At 35.8% G+C, this 20,506-nt stretch overlaps 3 protein-coding genes and 1 long non-coding RNA gene across 4 annotated transcripts; 3 read left to right on the forward strand and 1 right to left on the reverse strand.

Annotated features, from left to right (window-relative positions):
* Positions 1–3,201: 3,201 nt before the first annotated feature.
* Positions 3,202–6,886, forward strand: LOC110865011 (26S proteasome non-ATPase regulatory subunit 13 homolog A). The gene is made up of 6 exons (XM_022114199.2): positions 3,202–3,525; positions 5,318–5,764; positions 5,843–5,923; positions 6,004–6,200; positions 6,287–6,386; positions 6,471–6,886. The coding sequence occupies exons 1-6, from the start codon at positions 3,376–3,378 to the stop codon at positions 6,654–6,656; spliced, it is 1,161 nt and encodes a 386-aa protein (XP_021969891.1). The 5' UTR covers positions 3,202–3,375; the 3' UTR covers positions 6,657–6,886.
* A 6,048-nt stretch (positions 6,887–12,934) lies between these two features.
* Positions 12,935–13,541, forward strand: LOC110944534. The gene is made up of 2 exons (XM_022186194.1): positions 12,935–13,056; positions 13,247–13,541. The coding sequence occupies exons 1-2, from the start codon at positions 12,935–12,937 to the stop codon at positions 13,539–13,541; spliced, it is 417 nt and encodes a 138-aa protein (XP_022041886.1).
* Positions 13,542–13,597: 56 nt separating this feature from the next.
* LOC118479734 lies at positions 13,598–14,436 on the forward strand. The gene is made up of 3 exons (XR_004860334.1): positions 13,598–13,794; positions 13,888–14,058; positions 14,140–14,436. It is a non-coding gene; the product is annotated as an uncharacterized LOC118479734 (long non-coding RNA).
* Positions 14,437–15,818: 1,382 nt separating this feature from the next.
* Positions 15,819–18,916, reverse strand: LOC110865010 (protein AE7). Its single transcript, XM_022114198.2, has 6 exons — positions 18,755–18,916; positions 18,489–18,629; positions 17,950–18,055; positions 17,769–17,868; positions 16,628–16,673; positions 15,819–16,085 (listed from the first exon to the last, which is right to left on the reverse strand). The coding sequence occupies exons 2-6, from the start codon at positions 18,616–18,618 to the stop codon at positions 15,985–15,987; spliced, it is 483 nt and encodes a 160-aa protein (XP_021969890.1). The 5' UTR covers positions 18,619–18,629; positions 18,755–18,916; the 3' UTR covers positions 15,819–15,984.
* Positions 18,917–20,506: the final 1,590 nt, after the last annotated feature.

Below are 20,506 nucleotides of genomic sequence, written 5' to 3' on the forward strand. Positions count from 1 at the left end.
TTTTCACATGTAATTTTTAAGGAAAAAATGTATTTTGATTTACACATTTCTGGCTTGGTTTTATTACATATGTAGATGTAGATATTGATATTGATTTAAAATTTTAAATTGTGTTGTACTGGGATCATATTATTATCTTGGTAGAGTTTGATATCACAATACCAACCACACATTAAATATCTCCCTCCTAAACAAATGAGTATCATCAATGAAAAATTTCATCGGTAATTACCAACGTTACCCACTAAATCCAAAAAGAAGTATTTATATTTTTATATCGGATAACTTACCGACCATTTATGACGGAACCCGCCAAAACTGAATAAATAAATATATTTTTTTTGTCGGAAAACTTTACAAACGAAACCCGAAAATTAAAAAAAAAAAGTTTCTTTTATTTGTCAGAAGCTTTACCGAGTGAACCCACAAAATAAAAAAATAGAAACTAAATATTTTTTTTTAAATTTCAAATGGGTTCTTTTTATCTGTTTTAATGTTGTTTATAAAAAAAAAAAAACTGATTCATAATATGAACATTTTACTCTTAGAGCATTCATATCCCTCTACCACTAAAAATTATACCTTTCAAAATTTATCTTTTATTTTTAAAAACCTTCCACATCTCATCTATCATTTTTTATTTGTATCTTATTCACAAACACTTATTTTGTTATATTTCTCGTTTTTATACGCTCACAATAATTTGATGGAGGATGACTAGTAGCTTATATACAAAAAGCTAGTGTTATGATTTTTTTTTTTTTTAAATATAGGATGGGGTATAAAAGTGGTGGATGGAATGTAGCAACATTTTAGTAATTTTTATTAAAATTTTAAAGATTGGAGTTGTGTTGATAGATTGAATGTGAATGCTATTTATCTTTACTAACTTAAATTTCATATCTAACTTTTGGTTTTGTTTAAGTTGACATCAATCACAATTAAATTAGTATAACAATAGTAAAGTTAATGTTTTTTTATCATACATTATTTTATTAAGATTTAAATGCTACTCACAGGAAGCTAACTTAAATGCATAGTATACATTAAATTTTAGTACATAAAATTATACCAAAAAAAAGGGAAATTGGCCTCTAATAATCCCACCTAGTTGGCATTAATAATCCGACTTCAGAATATTTCCCCTACCAGTCCCACCTTTCACCTATTTTTCCTACAATGGTCCCCAGTTAAAACAACTTAACGGAGTTAAGTTTTTTTCCAAACTACTAACAGATTTTTTAGGGCTTTTGATCCGAACGACGATACGAGTCCATTAATGTAAAACTTGACTCGAAACGGTGCTCCAAACGATGAAATCGACGCTTCAATTGGGGTGTTTAAATTTCCAATTAACAAAAATCAAGTCACTTGGAGCACCATTTCAAAGTAAGTTTTACATCAGTGGACTCGTATCGTCATTCTGATCAAAAGCACTAAAAAATCTGTTTGTAATTTGGAAAAAAAAGCTTAACTCCGTTAAGTTTTTTTAATGGGGGACCATTGTAGGGGGGAATATTCTGAGATGAAATTATTAATGGCCAATAAGGTATAGATGAGATTATTACAGGCCAATTCCCTAAAAAAATTACATATAAAAATGTAATTTGAGATTTATTTGAAATCAACATGAACCTGTCAAACAAACCTTTTGCGTTCATTAGTTCGGTTATTGGTTAATTCGACTTTTTTTTTGTATTAAGTCATAACCAAAAACAGAAACTACACGAATATTTAACTGAACATGAGTTATATAAATGATAAAATTATATATCAAATGTATTACATTGCATAAAAAATTCAAAACCTAAAAATGTATAGCCTTTATGGGTTAATATAAATAATAAAATTTTATATATCAAATGTATTACATTGCATAAAAATATCAAAACCTAAAAATGTATAGCCTTCTTTTAATTCGTTAAAGAGAAAAATGCCCGGATAGTCCCTGTGGTGTCACCTTTTTTCACCTATAGTCCTTAACTTTCTAAAACTACTTGAATAGTACCCAAGTTTTCGATTTTTGTTCTCGAATAGTCCCTGGGTCTAACTTCAGCTACTTTTCTCAGTTAAGTGGATGTTGAAATGACCAAAATGCCATTTTCTTAAAAGGCCAAACTACAGGGACTATCCGGGCATCTTCTTAATTTTTATTTATAAAACCCCACCACCACACTTCATCTTCAACCTCCACCCACCATCACCCTCATCCACCCTCACCGCCACAATTCATCTTCAACCTCCACTTTTCTCTGCCAATGTCGAGCCACCACGTTTTTTGGCTCCGATTCGGGACTCGCATCGCCATGACTGTTTTCCGGCGGCGCTGTGGTGGTGATGACCGACGAGGGATTCAGTGGTGGTTTCCGGTGTTCTAAGACGACAAACGATGATGGTGATCAGTGACGGCGCATCTAGGGTTCCGTCGTAACCCTAGGTGGCGGCGGTGGCTGCTGTGATTGGGTCCGGCAAGTGGACATCGAGCAGCAGGGGATGAGCAGATTCTGATTGTGCATCATTGGATTTCGGGTCTTGAATTCAGAAGAGAAGCAGCGGCAACCCACATACACGCACGCCCGTTCTTTCCAACTTCTCGGTTAGTGAATGTTTTTCCGGAAATTGTTTGTATTTCTTATAACTGTCAGGTGTTGACCCTACATCTTTGTGATCCATGATTTACTGTTTTGACATTTAAAGGATTGTGGTTGTGAATTAGTTATGGTAGCATGAAAAGAATAAATAAAAACTGCTAGACATGTGAATCTGAGCTTGGTTGTTTTGCATTTCTTTATGATCTGAAAGCGGCAACCCACTTTTCTCTGCCAATGTCGAGCCACCATGTTTTCTGTGGCGGTGATGGTGGAGGGTGGAGGGTGGAGGAGAGTGATGGTGGGTGGAGGTTGAAGATGAAGTGTGGTGGTGGGGTTTTATAAATAAAAATTAAAAAGATGCCCGGATAGTCCCTATGGTTTGGCTTTTTAAGGAAAGGGCATTTTGGTCATTTCAACACCCACTTAACTGAGAAAAGTAACTGAAGTTAGACTCAGGGACTATCCGAGAACAAAAATCGAAAACTTGGGGACTATTCAAGTAGTTTTAGAAAGTTAGGGACTATAGGTGAAACCACAGAAACTATCCGGGCATTTTTTTCTTCGTTAAAATTTAAACAATACTAAAAGAACAACAATTGAAAACATAAATGGATATCTGGGTCGGGTCAAGATCCTGACTGCAGAACCCCCAAATTGAACACCAATTGTTCGTTTCTTGAGGAAAACGAAAACATCAACGATACAGAACACAAACTAGGGTTTATATAAAAATCTTCAACAGGAGATCACCTCTACAACTCATCGTCACCAGAGTCAGTCAAAGATGGCGGCTCTTCAGTACCTCGATTCTCTTCGTACCACTCACCCTGAGCTATCCGATTGGTACAATACGCTGGCCGATTTGTACCAAAGGAAGCTATGGCATCAACTCACTTTGAAGCTCGAACAGTTCGTTGCTCTTGCCGTTTTTCAGGTCTAGTTCTGTTGTTTGTTCATGCAATTTGGTTATATTGTATAATAGAATGTAGTGGATATGTAATTATGTATTAAGTAGTCTAGGGTTTCTATTTGATTTGATTGTTATGGATGGTTTAGAAGATTTGTTTAGTTTTTAGTGAGCTGGAGGTGAAAGCTATGGGCTTGGTTTGGTGGTGTGATGAAATAGGATTTAGACAGTTTAGTTTAGATTTGGAATTTAGATCATCTGGAATTGTTGTTCGGCAGGGCGTTTGTGGTAGACGTGGCATTTTTGTGATGGTGAAGAGTGGAGAGCGGCACAGGTGTCGAGTGGAGTTGTCTGTGGTCACTGCGTAGATGTCAAATGCGCAAGGCACACTTAAGGCGTAAAGGGTGAGCCTTGGGCCTAGACGCAAGGCGCTTAAAAGAGAGGGCCGAGATAAGCAAGACGCTTTGCATGAACATAACGTTTTTCTTTTTGAGAGTTTAGAATTTAGACATGTTTTAGGCTTGTTTTGGGCTGCTTCAGGCTGTTTTTGGATATTACAGATTTGCAGAATTTTGCCGGAAATTTCAGGATTTTACCGGAATGTTGCGAAATCTAACCAAAATCCAGCTGAAATCTCGTTTGAAGGTCGCCAGAGCGCCTGGATGGCAGCAAGGCATGTTAGCGTCTCGCCTGAGGGCCTAGGCACGTGCCCGAAGGGCTTTTGACAACATAGGGTCACGGACGACCAGGGGCGGCTGGACGGAGACATGAGTAATGTAGATAGGAATCGGAGATAGAGAGAAGTGGGGTCCGCCGTCCGTGACGTCGGCCAATGTGGAGAGAGAGAACTCTGTAAACGAACACGAACGAGGCCTTGTTCGTGTTCGTTCGTTAAGGAAATAAATGTGTTCACGAATGGTTCATGAACACTTACCGAATGAGATTTTATGTTCGTGTTCGTTCATTAAGGAAATGCGCGTGTTCACGAACGGTTCACGAACACAAGCGAACACAAATAAATTTGGCAAACACGATGAAGGATAAAGGTGGATGGCCCAGAGAGTAGCACTAGAACTTGAATCCCTTATTGTGGAACGGAGGTGAATCATATTCGTCGATGTAAATAATGAGAAAAGAAAGGGAAATGGTGCATAAACAAGGTGAAAGAGGGTTTCCTAGTTTAATTGTTAGGGTAATGATATAAATAAAAGTTTAATAGTATAAAAAGTATAGATAAAATATATGAAAGTATAAAAATCTTTAATTAAAACACGAACATACGAACATAAACGAACGCAAATGAACGAATGTTCACGAACACCTTACCGAACGTTCACGAACACAATTGAACGAACGAGACCTTTGTTCATGTTCGTTCATTTAACTAATCGAACGGAATTTCTGGTTCATGTTCGTTCGTTTATTAAACGAACGAACATAAACGAACTTCCCGCCGAACGGTTCACGAACTGTTCGCTGAACATTCGGTTCGTTTACAGCCCTAGAGAGAACTATTCGTGAGGTCACCAGAGTGCAGATGCCTTTATGCCTACGGTTTGGCTGTGTCTATGCCTTTGTCTCATTGTAGCCATGATTCATTGTTTATCAGATTAGAACATTTGTCAAGTTTCTATTGAGTAGTCACGCTCTGACTATTCATGGTCAATGCTTAATGTTAGGTGGAGCTTGCTTAATCTCAATTGCAGTTTCTATACGGATTAGTAGAACTTGAGCTTGCCATGCTTTGTTATGAACAGTAAATTTAAATTATGTTTTCTGCATTGTGCACATTTAACTTATTGCATGATGTTTGTTTCAGGCTGGCGATGCTCTCATACAACTATATAACAATTTCATAACCGACTTCGAGACTAAGATCAACCTTCTAAAGCTAGCACACTTTGCTGTTATAGTCTCTCGCCAATACTCAGAAAAAGACGCTGCAATCAGTTATCTCAATGGGGTGATTGAAAAGCTCAGAGCTACAAAAGAAACCCGTATAGAGGAACCAGTCCTTTACATTAAGATGCAAATAGCGATGTATAATCTTGAGAAAGGAGATCAAAAGGAGTGCAAGAAGCTTCTAGATGACGGGAAGAGTACACTTGATAGCATGACCGACATTGATCCATCAGTGTATGCTAATTACTATTGGGTGTCATCTCAGTACCATAAATCTTGTCAAGAGTTTGCTGAATTCTACAAAAGCGCTCTTCTTTATTTAGCATACACCTCCGTCGAGTCTTTATCAGATTCGTTTAAGCTGGTATGCGGTTACTTATGGTTTTGGGCTTTCTTTCTTTCTGTAACGTTTGTATTTTTTGTTAATATTTTGTGTTAATAGGATCTTGCTTTTGATCTATCGCTATCTGCATTGCTGGGAGAGAATGTCTACAACTTTGGAGAGCTACTTGCACATCCAATTGTGAGTATATTGGCGTAATGGTTTCTTGTATCTACTTATAAATTTTTTAAATTTAATGTTCCATGTTTGCGGTTGTGCAGGTAAAGAGTTTGCTCGGGACAAAGGTTGAATGGCTCTACTACATTCTTGAAGCGTTTAACTCTGGAGATTTAGTTCGTTATCAAGAACTATGTCGTGTTCATAATGCTTCACTTACTGCTCAACCTGCTTTGGTGGAAAACGAGAAGAAACTTCTGGAAAAAATTAACATTCTCTGTTTAATGGAAATTATCTTCAGGTTTTGTTATATCCTAATGCTTTCTGATTACAAACCTTTATAGAAGTACATAAATGATCGGTTTGTTAAAATATGTTTGCCTGTAGTCGACCGTCAGAGGACAGGACTATTCCGCTGGGCGTCATTGCAGAGCGGACAAAACTTACGGTTGAAGATGTTGAGTATCTTCTCATGAAGAGTCTATCTGTAAGCTCTTAACTGTTACCGACAAGGCAACAACTTGATGCATACTTGAGTTCATACGTTGTAAATAATATATTGTTATTGCAGGTTCATCTTATTGAAGGGATAATCGATCAAGTTGATGGGACCGTTTATGTTTCATGGGTGCAACCAAGAGTTTTGGGAATTTCTCAAATCAAATCACTGCGTGACCGGCTCGATGGTTGGGTGGGAAGAGTGCACACTGCGTTGGTGTCTGTTGAAGCGGAAACACCTGATTTGGTTGCGACTTAAGTTCTTGTTTCCATCTCTGTAACAGTCTCTTGAAAGCCCAAAGTAGAGCTTTGAAAAGAGATTAGGAGACTAACGTTGACTGGAGTTGGGTCAACTCTTTGTAACTTCCTTTCATGTTTCACCTCTGGTTTTCACAAAGGAGCCTCTTGTGTACCTTAACCCTATAGTTTTTGATTTATTGTTTGTGTTGCTTACAAACAAAGTTTTATGAGCTACTTAATTAAGATCTACTAGTGGTGGCCACGGGTATTTAAGTTCCACTTATGGTGGGCTCGGGTGAGTTTTCCCCTCAAGGTCTCAAGTTCGAGTCTTGGTGATAGGGGTTTAAATTGGGGATCTATTGTGCGAGGGGGCTCTCTAGCGCGGACCCGGTTAAGACAACGTATGCTAGACCTCCCGACATTCGCGAATAATTTACACCTTTCAAAAAAAAAAAAAAAAAAAAAAGAACTTAATTAAGAGCTACTGGATAACATAGATGCAGCTAGGGCTGCTTATTCTAATCGAATTTGGTTTATTCAAATTTCAATCTATTTGAATAAAATATAAAAGATGATTTTTTTTTAAATAAAACTAAATTACTACTTTAATAAAATTTTATCTATCTAATTCATATTTCATTCCAAATTGAACACTAAGAAGTAAGAACATTAAAACATAACGAAAGCAACATAATGATAGTCCCAACTTCTAACAATTTATTCATATTATTCCACACTTTTCTCACGTCCTTTATAAAAAATTGTAAAAAAAAAACATGAAATATATGTTCTTTATTCGAATCAAGAAGATCGTATTCAAAATTCAAATCCAAATCCAGTAAACCAAGACCCGAACTTGAATTCGTTATCTGAATTCGATTCGATTCGAATCAAATCGAAATTCAGTTTATTCGAATCAGATTATATTCGAATAATGAACATCCCTAGAGGTAGAGACTTCATGTTCGAATGGTGGGTTCCTTTGCATCATAAGCATGCCATGAAAATGAGCATAATTTTCATAAATATTTAAAATGAAAATACAAATAAACATGAATTAGAGAAGCTTAGATTGAGCTAAAAAGAGATTCACTCTCAAAACTTTAAAATATCAAATATACCTTTTTTCGATAATTATGTATTTTAAGACAAATATACCCTTTTAATAATGCACCTTAATAATGCAATTTTTTCTATGAGTATGTTTGGCAAAAGTAGCTGGTGGCTGATGGCTGGTGGTTGGAAACTGATAGCTGGTAGCTGTAGTTTTTTAGATATATTTAGGTGTTTGACAGAGTAGCTGAAGCTTTTAATAAAATGTATAAAATGACTAAAATGGACATACTTAAGAAAACATAATTAAAAAGTTCATTATCTTTACAGGTTAATATAGTCATTTTCCCCTAAAAGCTTGTAGCTTCTTTTAAACGCTACTAGTAGGAGCGTTCAACTAAAAGTTTCAAATTTCTCCAACCAAACAAGACTTTTTATTGAGAATGAGCTTTTTCTTAAAAGCTTAATCGAGGGTGAAAGGAAAATGTAACATTGTTTATTGTTATACTAGGTTATAACCCCGTGTATTACACGGGTTGAATAAATGAATTTAATATATTAAATAATAAAATAATATATCTTTAAAAACCTCCTTTATTAGACGGGTTGAATAAATGTAATTCTATATATTAAATAATAAAAAGTTACATTTATAAGAAAGTTTTGTAAAATCTATTTGATACCAAACTAAACAAAACGTTCAAATATATAGTTAACTAGGTTCTTGCAAATTTATCCAAAACTAGCAATAAGACCCGCGCGTGTTGCGGTGCGGGTACATCGCAAATGTCGAATGGATTAGTTCAAACGTTATGTGATGTGTTAACCATATGAAAGCACGCGTTTCGACGTATCTAATTAAACTCAATGTAACTTATATAAGCATTGCGATTGGATCAAAACATAAAGTAAATCAAATTTATACCGTACAATGATAACGTATTATATGTGACTCGAGTCATACATAGAAAATGTAACGTGTATAACGGAAAAGCTGATATGTATGATTAATTAGATCTTTTTAAAAAAGGGAAAAAAACCACAATTTGACTCCACTCGGTTCGAAACAAAATTTAGAAAACATTCATAAAATTAATCATGAAAACATATTATGTTTGACCTGGCTCGTTTCCAAAAAAAGAAGTTTACGTCGAAACATACACCAACTCGAATTTATACCAACACACACATAAAAATATGCACGTAAAAATGTTTTGTTAAATGTAAACGTATTATATATGACCTGGCTTGTTTTCAGAAAAAATTTACGTCGAAACGTAGAGCAAATCGAATTTATACCGACACGTACATAAAATATGCACGTAAAAAAATTAGTTTTTCTTAAGTAAAGAAGATATAGTGGTAAACTTGAAACAAAGTATTAGTAAAAAAAACTTAATAGGTTAAATACGTTCGTAAAATCGTGCCAAGTAGCACTAATGTCACACCACTGTCAGCGACCACCAACATTAGAAAAGCTCGTAAAAATAAAATAAAAAAGTAAAAGATAACACTGAACGAAAAACCGACGTAAAATCGTTGAACCACGCACGCTCGTTGCGGCGTGTTAATACGAATAAATTAGACAGAAACGTAAACGCAGAAAATAATAACTAAGTCGATCTAGGACCCGCACGTTGCGACGAATTTGTCAAGCGGAGAAAAATACTGTCAAACGGGAAAAAGCGACGAAAAACGTTGAACCCCACACGCACGTTGCAGCATGTTGACTCACAAAATTTAGAACGAAACGTAAAACGAAAAACTTGCGAGAGATAAAAAGTATGAGGAACCAAATTGAAAATAAAAAAGCATTAGGGTTAAATTGCAAAAGATAAAAAAAACTTTGAATAAAAAGTAATAAAGTCATTGGGGTTAAAATTTCAAAAGATAAAACCTTTAGGTTAAAAGTGAAAAATACAATATTTTTTAAAAAACTCCCAATGCATGTTTTACAACAACAAGCAAGAAAGTGTTGCTTATTTATAAATTGGAAATTCAAATTAGATAACTAAGTTTGAATTTGAAGTAAATAGAAAAATATAAAAGTAATAACTAATTCAAATAAATAATATTATAAATGAGAAATATACATTAAATTTAGAGTTAAATGCCATTTTAGTCCCTGTGGTTTGGGCCATTTTGCTAGTTTAGTTCAAAGGTTTCATTTTTTTTCCTGTGGGTCCAAAAAGGTTTCGCCGTTACCATTTAGTCTACTGGGTTAACTTCATCCATTTTTTCTGTTAACGAGACGGACAATTCGGTCATTTTATATGTAATTTTATTAACTAGGCAATTCCGCCATATAAAATGACCGAATTGCCCTTCTTGTTAGCAGAAAAAATAGATGAAGTTAACCCAGTGGACTAAAATGGCAACGGTGAAACCTTTTTGAACCCACAGACGAAAAATGGAACCTTTGGACTAAACTGGCAAAATAACCCAAACCACAGGGACTAAAATGGCATTTAACTCTTAAATTTAAACTAAATATTATTCGTAAGATATTAAACTAATTAAACTAAATAATATTTAGTAGGAGTGTTATATATAATTAACTCGATTATTAGACCCGTGTATTACACGGGTTTAAGGATATAAAATTATAACTTATTTAATTTTATGTTGTCTTCATAAATTTATATAAGTGAATTTTTTTTACCATAGATGACGCAAGGGTTGGTTATGCGTAAAAACCGATTCTTGTAGAAACAAACCAACTTTACATAGAAATTGTCTTGTACTTTTATTCATTGTCATGGCAAAACATAGGGCGAGAGGAAACTGTCTTCTTTTCAATTTAAACGTAATCCTTCTGTTTGGCAGTATTAAACGAAATCTAGGGATAAACATTCGAGTGCCAGTATTACTTCCTGATAATACGAGTGCATCAATAACCTGATCACCCAGTGATAGGACCTGTAGTAGAGTTCCATTGCATAAACTATTCTTGCGATCAATATACCTCCATTTAGGACATCCGGTGAGTATAGACTTGCATCAAAATTATTATGAAGATATTCTATCTTTAAACCCGTGTATTATACGAGTCTAATAACACTAAAAGTGTTTTTAAAGCATGGAAGTAAACCGATTTTCAAGTAACAGATTAACCTATTCTTTACCAGTTTTATCATTATAATATAAAATAATAATTTATTTAACAGATGTTTTAAACATATAGTAAAAAAAATCTTTTAAAGAATAAGGTATTGTTACATTGACATTATTTGAAATTGTTTATTATAAGTAGAATTGTTACTAATTATATATTTTAGATAATTCAAAAGTAAATGATCAATAAGTAGACAATAAAATATTAGTATTAAGTTGTTAAGGAATTTTTCGTTGTTTTGTATTAATTAATTAATAATAATAATATTAGTAAATTGAAGGAGAGAATAATGCCATGTGGCATTATGTAGACTCTTTTATTAGTATGAGAATGCCATGTTACATTAAGTAAACTCTTTTATTAGTATGAGAATGCCATGTGGTTATTCGATTTTGATGGTTATAGCGGGTCGGTTTTGGTTGGTTAACCGTGTATTTACCTTAGCTAAAAATAGCTTAATTTTTTTAACATGAAATAAATTGTTATTGCATATTTGCATATATTAGTATATTACATAGTATTAAAAAATACATTTAATCTATAATATTAATATCAATTATTATCGAATATTCAAATAAAGTGATATGATAGATTCCATAAATTCAAATAAATATTCAACCAAAACCACAAAATGATATGAAAAACCGATAAGTACTAAAAATCTTCAATAAAAAAAATCAAATATTAAAAATACGGTGAAAAGTCCTAAATCCTACAAAGATTTATTACATGTCGGTTTGGTTCGATTATGATGGGTATGGAAAAAATAATAACTATAAGTCTATAACCAAGCCGCTACTTTCGGTTTTCAAAAAAAAAAAACGTTAACCAACCCACCGGTTTTTATAAATATAGATCCCCATTCGAATCTCATCGAAAAAAGATAAAGGGATTTAACTTGAATCTATAATTATTTTGGCAAACCTCAAGAAGGACCATTGTGCAAGTCTAAAAGAGTTGTAATGCCTTTCAAACGCACGCTTCCTCCCAACCCTAAATTGAAGTCTCCCTCCTCCATCTTAGGGTGAAGGGGGTGCTCACCTAATAGGTGAGTCCCCTCTCTTACGCCAAACCAATCCCCGTGTGCCACGTCAACTCCCCTCTTAAACTCCCCTAACACCCCAATTTGATGGCGCCACTCCCCTCTTAGGTGAATTGGTTTTTTTTTTTTTAAAAAAAAAAAAAAAAGGAAAGCTGTGATTGGTTGATTTGATAGGGACCACCTTCTCTTTCCTCTCCTCTCATCGGTGCCTCTCCCACGAATTTCCTCCCCTCTCATCGGTCCCCGAGTGATTGGCGCCACCCACCGATCGGCACATTCGGTCCCCGAAAGGGGTCACCGAACTGTGCCCCGCACGCCCTTATAGTTTACTTCGATCCAGTCTGTAATATCCAATCTCCTTAGTTTAGTTTGAGAATGGATGACAGACTAAGTGGTTTGTCAGATGATCTCCTCCTTAAAATCCTGTCTTGTGTTTGTTTAAAATATGCTGTTAGATCTAGTGTTTTGTCTCCCAGATGGCGCTATCTCTGGACTTCACTTCCCACTCTTACTCTTTCAACTCTCCATTTCAAAACACTCCACAACTTGTCCAACTTTGTTACTCATCTTCTCTCTCGCCGCAATAATCAACTTCCCTTGTCTTCTTTCAATCTTTTTCTTCGTGTAAAACATGCCCATCACGTTGGCCAAAGGATCATAAACCATGCATTCTCCTTTAATGTCGATCATGTCAACATTAATTGTGTGTATGGGACCAGCTATGATGACTTGAAGCCCAGGTTTGCATCTCTTCCAGGTTCTCAAACTCTCAAACGTCTCACCTTAAGCCGGCCTCCTAGTCGTTGCGATGAGATTGTACTCACATCAGCACAAGAGTTTTCATCTCTAACAACTTTACATCTTCGTTTTATCTCGTTTTATGATGGTTTTCTCTCCATGTGCCCCAACTTGAAGAATCTGACCTTATTAGGCTGCAAAGTGACTGGACCGGATGTGTCAACGATTTGTCATCCTCGACTTTCTAACCTCACGCTTGAAAAATCAATTGCAAAATCTGACCTTATTGGGACAAGAACTATCAATGTGGTTACACCTCAATTGAAAAATCTGACTGTTTTAGGATATAATGGAGTATTATGAGTTTCTGCACCCGAGCTTGCTTCCTTGCTCGTTAGAGGTCCTTGTCCTTTCGAATTCTCAACAGATGGTTTCCCTTGTTTGGAAAAAGCACTCCTCGATTTCGACAGTGTACATCTAAGCGGTGCATACGATCGCAATCTAAGCAATTCATATGCTTCTACTATTATTAGTCTGCTTCAAGAGTTCCACTATGTCAAACTTCTGTCATTGAGCATGGAAATCATTCAGGTTTCTTTCTTACCATGCAACAATATCATCTATTTGTATATAGTTTTTTTTTTAATACACTTTTCTACAGCTTCTTAGACCGAATAAGAAGTGAGGTTTTTAGGGAATGCTTAGGAGTGACTAGTATATCGGACAAATTAAAAGAGGGGAGATTGAGATGGTTTGGGCATATGAAGAGGAGGCAGTTGACAGAACCAGTTAGAGCAATGGAAACCATGACAGGGGAAGGAAGGAGGAGTAGAGGCAGACCCAAGTTGACTTGGGATGAACGACTTTGGCAAGATTTGGTAGAGTTGCACCTCTCCGAGGACATGGTTCAGGATAGGAGTTCGTGGAGACGTAGGATTAAGGTTAAGGACTTGTAGGGGAGGGTATGGACGGGTCCTAGCTTTGTCTTGGGGGTGGGGGGGTGGGGGGGGGATAGATTTCTTTTTCACTTTAGGTAGACCTTACATATGATGATTTTCTTGTATCTATGCCTACATGTTGTTTGCTGATGATATATCTGACTACTGCTACGCTATATACTTATCTCTCTTTCGTCTATCTGGCTGTTGGTTGTTTTGGAGCCGGGGGTCTCTCAGGAAGCAGCCTCTCTATTCTTAGGATAGAGGCAAGGTTTGCCTACATCCCACCCCCCAGACCCTACCAATAGTTTAGCTATTTTTGGGATCTACTGGGTATGATTGTTGTTGTTGTTGTTTTCTACAGCTTCTGAATTCATCTGTGGAACTAATCTCACACCAACCTTCGCCGCTTGCTAACTTAGAGAGTTTGAGGCTTCTTCCAAAAAGTTATGATTTGTGGCAAACAAGATTTTTTGTGTCTATTGAAGTAAAAAGCTATTTGCTAAGTAGGTCTCCAAAAGCCACCTTGACTGAGGTACTTACACTTGTATATTATATGATCATGAAAATTAACGCATTGCTAAAGAGGAAGCATAAAATTATGACATAATTGCAGGTGCCGCGAGAGGAAAGGAATGCTGTGATTTAGCTGCAGGTGGTCATCCAAAATCTTTAGCAAATTGTAAGTTATTGATTTCCCTTCTCATATACATAACATAAGTGATGACTAGAATCAACTGTTGGTGCCATAATCTTTTTTATTTTTGATTCAGGTCCTGATTCCCTAGAAGAGTTTATACCCTAAACCTACCGATTATGAAAATCGGATGACTAAAACATCAGTTATAGGTTCATTTTGGTCTCGTAACCAAAACAAACCATGTTCACCCCTACATGTCTCATATATGTGCACATTTTTTATCTGATCTATAGACCAATTAAAACCTTGATTTCTCATATTCACCAAAGTATTCATCTTACCTCTCCTTCGATCAATCTCGTTTTTCTAGCTTCCAAAATAAAAGAGCGTATGTATTACGTAGATTGATGTTCCTTCGATTCTCAAAACAAAGAAACTAAGCAAAACAAGAAAAATAAATAACGGGTTATAGATTATGTTAACTTTTCACATATATTGTGCAACATATGGTTTTCAATAACCATAATCGTTAACAATAGTCCCCGAAGGGCCATTCGGGTTGTAAGTGGTGTTGGTTGTGGGTTGAAATGGTGTCAAGTGCAAAGTAGAGTAGAAACTTTCATCGTTTAAAAAAGAATTTAACAATAGTTGGGTGATGCTTCACAATATAGCTACAACATCATAAACCACGCACTCTCTATGGCATAAAACTGTATTCTTGTAATATACCCGGCGTGTGGGGTGCCACAAAAACGTGAGTAATTCGAATTTATAGTCAAAGGCAACTCAAAGGTATTATGTAGAAATTATAGTGGAAGGTCTAACAAAGGAAACCAAACTATAAATGTATAAACCCCAACTTTATATTAGTTAACAATACTAGCACTAATCTATGCATGTTTCAACATAATAAAAGATATGGGTTGTTGATGCGTAACGGATATTATAGGGACGCGAAATGGATTGATAACGCCTTCAACGCCGCCCCCGTGGGCGTTACAAGGGCATGAAAGGGGAGATAAAGCCCCTACGGACTTTATCACTCCACATCAACGCCACGTAGACAGGGGGCTTTGTAGCTAACTACCATGCAATGTGATGAAGCCCCTTTACCTATTAATAAGGATAAAGTAAAAAGGTGATTGGCTCTTGAAAAGTGGTCACCACATATCCGGCCCTTAAAACTCGCCAAGACCATGGCTATGCCATCAATAGCGCCACCTTTTGGTGGTGAAGGGGCGGTGTTTTGAGGCGCCATATGCTGAGGTGGTAGGTGACGCTAAACCACACCACACAACTTAATAGTCATTTGAATCATCAAGAACACATATTCTAATTGTGATATTTATTCCTATACAATATAAATATAATAAAACTGCATTACATCACTTTTGTATTCCTAAATTAGATGTTTGGCTTACAGTTGGTGAATCTTATGATCTGGGATTCTTTCACCATGTTGACAGTAGTTTGCAAAGACTGCATTGCTCACAACTCCATACTCATCCGATTCATAATCTCGAACGCTGAATTCAAACTCAAAAAATCCACTCATTCTGTAATCTGGCAATGGTGAGGAAGCCTGTGAACAAAATGCCAATGGTGTGGAAGACATGTTTGGATAAACGGCGTTTCTATGTAAGTGATTGAGCTCAAACAAAAAAGAATAGCAACTTTTATATAGTACATCAAATAAAAATCACTAAGAATACAATTATATAGATATAAAAAACAAATTGTTGCTAAAAGAAAACTGCAGGCGTACAAATACTCGCTCAAATGAGATTCTCAAGTGATTGGTTCTTGCATTAGATGTAACATTCATTCATAAGATGGTGTTAAACATTCATCAACCATATCAACGAGATTCGGGTTCTCTAAAGCTGCGGCAACACGTTCTTTATCATTCAATTGCTTGTTCACTGCATACCAAACAAAGTAAAGTTGCAAAAAGAAAATGAATATTAGCGTTCGTATCCAAATCTTTAAAGTATTTCTAACTACTAAAACTGAGGTTATCATTGATGTAACTATAATGGATGCGCCACAAGGGGTGTCGAGAAACAGGTGCAGGCAAAATTTAATTAACCAGGTTTACATTTGCGATAAATGTCAGGGTGTAACTTAAAACACAAATAAAAAGACAATGCAAGAAGCACATGTGTTTTTTTTTTTTTTTTCAAAATTCATTCTAAATGAAGCTTTTTAAAACAACCCATTTCAAGAATTACTATTATCGGTTCTAGAGCTAACCAATTTCAATAAATTCGTACAAAAAGGGGCCCGTTCAGCTTAAATTTTATCAAAAAAAACATGTCACAGGTAAAAATGTTTATATTAGCTATAAAAGAAATGAGTCAAATGAGCTAGATACTCCTAAAGTGAATTAAATGCATCCATTGACCAATACTTGGTTACTAATTGACCCGTTAAATTGGGGGGGGGGGGGGGGGGGGGAGCAGACCTGCATCTTCGGTTGCATGAGTCCCAGGAGCCACCTTTATGTCAACCTAAACAAGCCAACATTTTCTAACTTTAGGACAAGAAAACAGAAAGAATAAAAAGTTCAAAAGAATACATCATAACCATATTTACATGCAATTAGAAGCAACAATGACACCTTAACAATATATTTAAAGTTAGATTTATAAAAGATAAACAATAGGAACAGGCAAGGTACAATCTACGTAACTTCATAATGTTAATTGGTAGATCCTATGCAAAACCTTAGCATATTTTAAAAAGAGTTAAATGCCATTTTAGTCCCTGTGGTTTGGGCCATTTTGCTAGTTTAGTCCAAAGGTTTGAAACATTGCCATTTTAGTCCAGATAGTTTCAAGCGTTGCCATTTTAGTCCACTGGGTTAACTCCGTCCATTTTTTATGTTAGCTAGAAGGGTAAGTCGATCGTTTTATATGGTCGAATTGCCATTCTAGTTAACAGAATTACATATAAAATGACCGAAATGCCCTTCTAGTTAACAAAATAAAGGGATGGAGTTAACCCAGTGGACTAAAATGGCAACATTTAAAACTATTTGGACTAAAATGGCAATGTTTCAAACCTTTGGACTAAACTGGCAAAATGGCCCAAACCACAAGGACTAAAATGGCATTTAACTCTTTAAAAAAAGTATCAACTATTTCAATACAACAACACTTAAGGTGACATATTTCATGGGAACCGTTTAGATCATAATCCAAATATACTAAATGTTATATATCGGGTCACCGACCCGTTCAATCGAACTGAGTTGCACCAACCCACGACCGATATATCACACATGCATAATATAATAATCCACAAAGTGCCCGCGTGCCATGTTTTATTAAAAAAGCCCACGACTTTGTTTCAGTTTATTCCTTTTTAGCTATTTTTCAGTTGTACTGCCTGCATTTTAATTTTTAAATAGCATAAAAGAAATAAACTGAAACAAAGTGGTGGACTTTTTTAATAAACATGGAATGTGGGCATGGATTAATATATTATGCATGTGTGATATATCAGGTTGTGGTCAGTGCAACTTGGTTCAATTGAACGGGTCGGTGACCCGATATATAACACTAAATTTCTTGCAAAATTTTCAAACAGAGCTGTAGCAATACCTTGAAACGAGAAGGCAGGCTGCGCATAAGTTTAACCCGCAAACAAAGCCCAATTATAGTCGCCATACTACAATGCTCAACCGTTGGAGTGAAAGTGACACTGAAATAAACAAACAAATTTCTCATTTTTACTTCCTAATAATACCATTAACACGAAAGCCAGGGAGGAAAGATAGCTTACCGAACATAACTGCGCTTGTCATCTACCTCAACAGCATCTTCCGTGATCACCTTAAGCTCTTCTAGCGAATACGGATGCTCCGGATCTTTAATATCTCTTATATGGTGTAAGAACATTAAGAATGATACAAACCAAATACGGATGTTACATTTAAGACGTGTTCATCCATTCAGATATCTTCAAGTTCGAATTTTTTTTGGTCCTAACCGAAAACCGAACCGATCCAAACTAAAAAATGTCTAACCAAACAGAATTCAACCGATTATTCGGTTTATTTGATAGAGACATTTGTGGAACCAAAAACAGAACCGAAAAGGCGAAAATCAAATTCATAATTCGGATACGGTTAGGAACCCAATCAAAACCGAACCCAAAACCAAATTCACAATTCAATTCCCTTTTCTTCGGTTCGGTTTACGGAATCTTGGCACCCCTAATCATGCAGATAGCAGTTAAGTATGATTTCAAACTGATCCCTCCCACATAAGATACAAATGTTATGAATGATATAATGAAAAAGTAAAAAACTTAAAGGATATCAAAAACTTCTAATTGATCAATAAGTTCAGTTGAATATTCATCAAAACCGGCATCACCGGGTCTGCTTCTAGCCGGGCGTTCTTTCTTCTCGTATACAACTGGGTTTGCGTTGATTAACGCAGGGGGCATTTTGTTATTGTCTGCAGTTGAATGAATGAATGAATTATGTTATTAATTTGTAATCAGAAAGGAACGGTTTTTTTTGGGGTTTTAGGGTTTTGAAATTGGGGGGTTTTGATAGAGGAATCAGTGAAAGCGAAAGTACCTGTGATTAGGAGATGATTGATGAAGAAGATGAAGTCGTTGATTTGATTGAATCAGCTAAAACTTTTATGTTGATGAACAATCGTTCGAAAATATTATGTTTTTATCGTCAAACGTTATCGAGCGGCGGAGGGGTTCAACAAAATAAAAATAAAAAGTAAGAGAGTAAACTGCAATTTTACCCTTGAGGTTAGGGGTTATTGGCACTCTTACCCCCCTAAGAAAATAATTGCAATTTTACCCCCCCACTGTTAACTGTTATGTCGCAATTCTACCCCCGGCTTCAATTTTGTTGACCGGTCTGTTGACTTGGGGGTGAAAAGACTATTTTACCCTTTTGTTTTACCCCCCAACGTTTGTTGTTATGTCGCATGTTTACCCCCTAGAATCAAAAATGTTGGCTAAACTGTTGACTTGGGGTAAATTACTAAAATACCCTTTCTTATAACCCCCTAGAATTTGTAGTTAGAAGCAAAATTACCCCCTGCAACTTCCAAAACCTTTCCCGCCACCATCCATATTCGATTCCACCACCATATAAACAGGCTTGTAACAGAATTCAAGCCACTCAGCCACCGTTGACCACACATCCATATAAACAGGCTTGTAACAGAATCCATGAACCTATACACATCCAGAACCAGGTTCACATGTCCATTGTGTGTATGGCATCAAGTGTTGTAACTGTCACACCCCAACCAATGGCGGAAACATCGGGATGAGACGAAGTGTGAAGATTGCTAGAGACATCATAACGCTATTTGTGACAATATTTAGAAAATCCAAATTTCATTTCATTTCATAACTTCAAATAGTCAACATTACAAGAAATTCAAATACGACAAGTTTAACAAAACAACATGATAACATAACAAAATTTTGATACAACATTTTAAACCCTAACGTCTATATGTGTATCTAGGCATCAACGCTACTTCATTTCATAGCATCATCGTCCTCAACCTGTAACATGTTTAAAATAAAGTTCAATGCAAAAGCAAAGGCGAGTATACAAGTTTGATACGTACATAGCAAAAGATAAGTTTGAACAATTCCTCATAGCATGCATGTGATTCAAGATAAACATTTAAACATGGCATGTGTCTAACATATCAAACCAAGAAAACGCAACTTGCTCATGACATAACCAAAGATTCAGTAGAGGCGGGTCGTTAATCCTATAGCGCTACATATGTCAAGGTTTGGCTCGTACGAAGTTAATGATAAGTTCAACACATAAGAATCACCCAAATTTAAAGTATCAAGCCATCACATATACAAGCATTGTTATAGGAATGTTCGTGTGTTTAGACAAAAGTTCATGTGTAAGTTTCAATAGGTAAACATGTTACACCCCAAAAGTGGTAAAAGTAAAAGGGGAAAAGTACGAGTATACTCACCAAGTTTGCATATGTTTTCCGATTATCCAATTGTTGACGAGTAGAGATTTAGAGTCCGAATGTATAAGGGTTAAGGTTCAAGTATGTTTAGAGTCGAGATTCGGTGTTTAAAACAACATAAAAATAAGATATGAGAATAACATGGAAAATAATCATTTAGTACATATGATGCTTGTTCTTGACACTAGGAAACTCGAAGGAGTTTAGATGTTTTCATGGAACAAGGTTCCATTAGAATCGTGACAAGTTATCATAGTCTAGGATGATGTAATCTAGTACCCCGACATATGAACACTAGTTCATCATCAAAGATTCGATTATTCGAATAATATATTTAGGTTATATAATATATG

Source organism: Helianthus annuus, chromosome 6, assembly GCF_002127325.2.
Source record: "Helianthus annuus cultivar XRQ/B chromosome 6, HanXRQr2.0-SUNRISE, whole genome shotgun sequence".
NCBI lineage: Eukaryota > Viridiplantae > Streptophyta > Magnoliopsida > Asterales > Asteraceae > Helianthus > Helianthus annuus.

Excerpts from the sequence above, each read along its gene's own strand:
- LOC110944534 (XM_022186194.1), top strand. The coding sequence starts at position 12,935 with ATGGAGTATTATGAGTTTCTGCACCCGAGCTTGCTTCCTTGCTCGTTA. Across the intron at positions 13,057-13,246 it reads CACTCCTCGATTTCGACAGT|CTTCTTAGACCGAATAAGAA; the intron begins GTACATCTAAGC and ends ACTTTTCTACAG.
- LOC110865011 (XM_022114199.2), top strand. The coding sequence starts at position 3,376 with ATGGCGGCTCTTCAGTACCTCGATTCTCTTCGTACCACTCACCCTGAG. Across the intron at positions 3,526-5,317 it reads TTGCTCTTGCCGTTTTTCAG|GCTGGCGATGCTCTCATACA; the intron begins GTCTAGTTCTGT and ends TGTTTGTTTCAG. Across the intron at positions 6,387-6,470 it reads TTCTCATGAAGAGTCTATCT|GTTCATCTTATTGAAGGGAT; the intron begins GTAAGCTCTTAA and ends TTGTTATTGCAG.
- LOC110865010 (XM_022114198.2), bottom strand. The coding sequence starts at position 18,618 with ATGCCCCCTGCGTTAATCAACGCAAACCCAGTTGTATACGAGAAGAAA. Across the intron at positions 17,869-17,949 it reads GACAAGCGCAGTTATGTTCG|TGTCACTTTCACTCCAACGG; the intron begins GTAAGCTATCTT and ends TGTTTATTTCAG. Across the intron at positions 16,086-16,627 it reads TCATGCAACCGAAGATGCAG|TGAACAAGCAATTGAATGAT; the intron begins GTCTGCTCCCCC and ends TTTGGTATGCAG.